At 37.6% G+C, this 2,411-nt stretch overlaps 1 protein-coding gene across 2 annotated transcripts in view; it reads left to right on the forward strand.

The window, feature by feature from the left end:
• The window catches only part of CAMKMT (calmodulin-lysine N-methyltransferase), a 391,924-nt gene extending 390,486 nt beyond the window's left edge, over nt 1–1,438 (forward strand). For both annotated transcript variants that reach the window (XM_063078638.1, XM_063078639.1), the window contains one exon: nt 824–1,438. In XM_063078638.1, the coding sequence (XP_062934708.1) occupies nt 824–901 (78 nt within the window). In that variant the 3' untranslated portion in view covers nt 902–1,438. The remainder of the gene's footprint in view (nt 1–823) is intronic.
• The last annotated feature ends 973 nt before the right edge of the window (nt 1,439–2,411 follow it).

The following is a 2,411-nucleotide window of genomic DNA, read 5'->3' on the forward strand; positions in this document are numbered from 1 at the left end:
AATAAAGGAACTGGTTTCATATATAATTAAAAGAAATATTTCAGATCCTTATAAATTAAAAAATGAATGAACAATTGGCCCAAAAGCACCAACTTCAAAAATATTAGTTTTGTTTTTATAAACAGCAAATTACTATTTGCTAGAATAAATATAAATATGACTGTCAACATTATTCTAGACTAATGAGGAAAAACTGTGTTTTAGATTTGAGGACTCCGATTAGATATTAAATCGTATCATGAAAAAGTCCTCAGAATTTCACCTGAGCAATATCAAAAGTTGCTGCTCTAATCATTGGAATTCTGTTCTCCTCAGAGAAAAGAATTTTTGAATTACTTGTTGATATTAAAGCCCACAAGAAGCACCTGGAGAGCCTTTAAAATGTCTTAGGCCCCATGAACCTTTCCCTATGCCCAGGTATTGCCATGGTCTCCAGAGATCTGAAATGCCTGCCTGCCTGAATAGTGTGGCAAAGGCTGGGGGCAGAGAGGACCGAGAGCAGAAACTTCTATGCCAAGTGGCTGAAATGAAGATGGACGAGCCCCAGCTCTCCCTTCAGTCAAGTGCCTCACAGTTCATTGAGGTCACAAATGCAATGTGAATATTTATGAAAAACATAAACAAGCAAACAAACAAAATAAAATCTTAATGTATAGTATTATCATGTCAATGCACTGAGAACTACTTCGAGTTGATTTTTTGTGATTTATTTTTCCAGAACTATATATATTTAAGTAAAAAGTCATCATTGTACTCAACATTAATATTGACTGGTAAAATTCCTAATCTGTCTACTTTCCTTTTTTTCTATTCCTGTTTGCAGTTGAAAAAGGAAAACCCTGATGTATATGAAGAAAACCTTCATTACCCACTTCTGCTTATTTTAACCAAAAATGGATAGAAGATTATTAAGCTTCTCAAAAGACCAAGAAAACATCAAATGCACAGGAACTGTTTTTACAAAACCAGAAATCTGTAATGGGTATAATATGCAGCAAGCCATTGGATCCCTGAGATTTCTGAGCCCCAGGACTGGGGCCCCCACCCCATTTGCCACATTCTATGTTTGGGTTATGGGTTCCACCTGTCCCCACCCACATTATTCCCCAGCCATCCTCACCCAGCTCCCTCACCTCTCTTTTTACAGTCTGCTTGTTGCTCTTCCTGCACCAAACCTTTGTCTATCTTTAAATATGGATAAACAGCCTGTCTGAGGTTTGACTCATGAGCAACCTGGATAATTTTTCCCTCTGAGACAGAATTTCCTTTGGCGATTCCCACCCACCTTTTTTTTTTTTTTTCTTTTTAAATCTGGTCTTTGTTCTTTTTTGGTGGTGGCAGTTTTTAATCTGTAAACACAGCAAACATCATGATTCCTGGCTTAAAAAATATAACAAAGTCCATCTTTCTGATCTCCCTCCAATTAATTATATTAAATTTGCCATCTCTTTCTGTGTCTTTCTTTTTTCCTTTTAAACAGGATGTTTTTTTCCCCTATAGATGTATAAGAAATGACTACATCAGCCCGAAGCCTCATAAACTGACCGTTTGTCCTCTGGACACAATAGCATGGCCAGCCCTCTGCTCCTCCTCTCCAATTATGTGTGATTAGTCTCAGTGTGCTGTGTCAAGGAGGGGGAGTGTGCTGAGTGCTTATTATCTGTTTAGGTACAAGAAGAGCACATTTAGGCTCTGACTATGAATGAAAAGTGAGCCTTTATCAAGGCTTAAATCTAACTGCTGCTGTTCTCTAAGCCTCTTTCAAAATGCGTGCTTTCTAGAGAAATTTTGAATAAATGGTTGATAAACTAGATTGCAACCAGGGGGAGTTTTTTAAAATCACACAATTATCTTATTTAAAATAAGTATATACTGTCATATGCTATGATTCAAGGGTACAGTAAACATTTAATAGGTTCTACCTATGATGAAGAGAGAACTTTTCTGCAGGGAACCCAAGGCATATTTTTGCCTAGTGCATCCACGAGGTGCTCTAATGACTTTTGTGGAAATTCAGACATTCATCTGTAAGGAATCATCTGTGCCCACTTTAGCAGTAATGTCATTAGTAGGTTAGCTATATAGGCTCATATCTTTAGTAGAGGCAAAGCGTGTATTCAGTGTGATACAATTAAAGTGATAGGTGGGAGGCTGGGGGGCGCATCCTTTTGCATGTTAAACAAACTTAGCTGTCATAAAAACAGTGACTCTCAAATGTCTTCTCTGCTCACTTCTATCATCAAACAAATTTTTCACCATCAGTTTGCATGTCCTTGTATTCACCACTTTTTCTGCTCCATTAGAGCACCTAGATGGATCTCAGAAGGCATAGGTCAAGTCGCAGTTAGATCATACATTTCTTTCGCACAAAAACTTGAATTGCAATGCCAAGTGATGGGCTAACATCACAA

This window comes from Cynocephalus volans, chromosome 14 (genome assembly GCF_027409185.1).
Source record: "Cynocephalus volans isolate mCynVol1 chromosome 14, mCynVol1.pri, whole genome shotgun sequence".
NCBI lineage: Eukaryota > Metazoa > Chordata > Mammalia > Dermoptera > Cynocephalidae > Cynocephalus > Cynocephalus volans.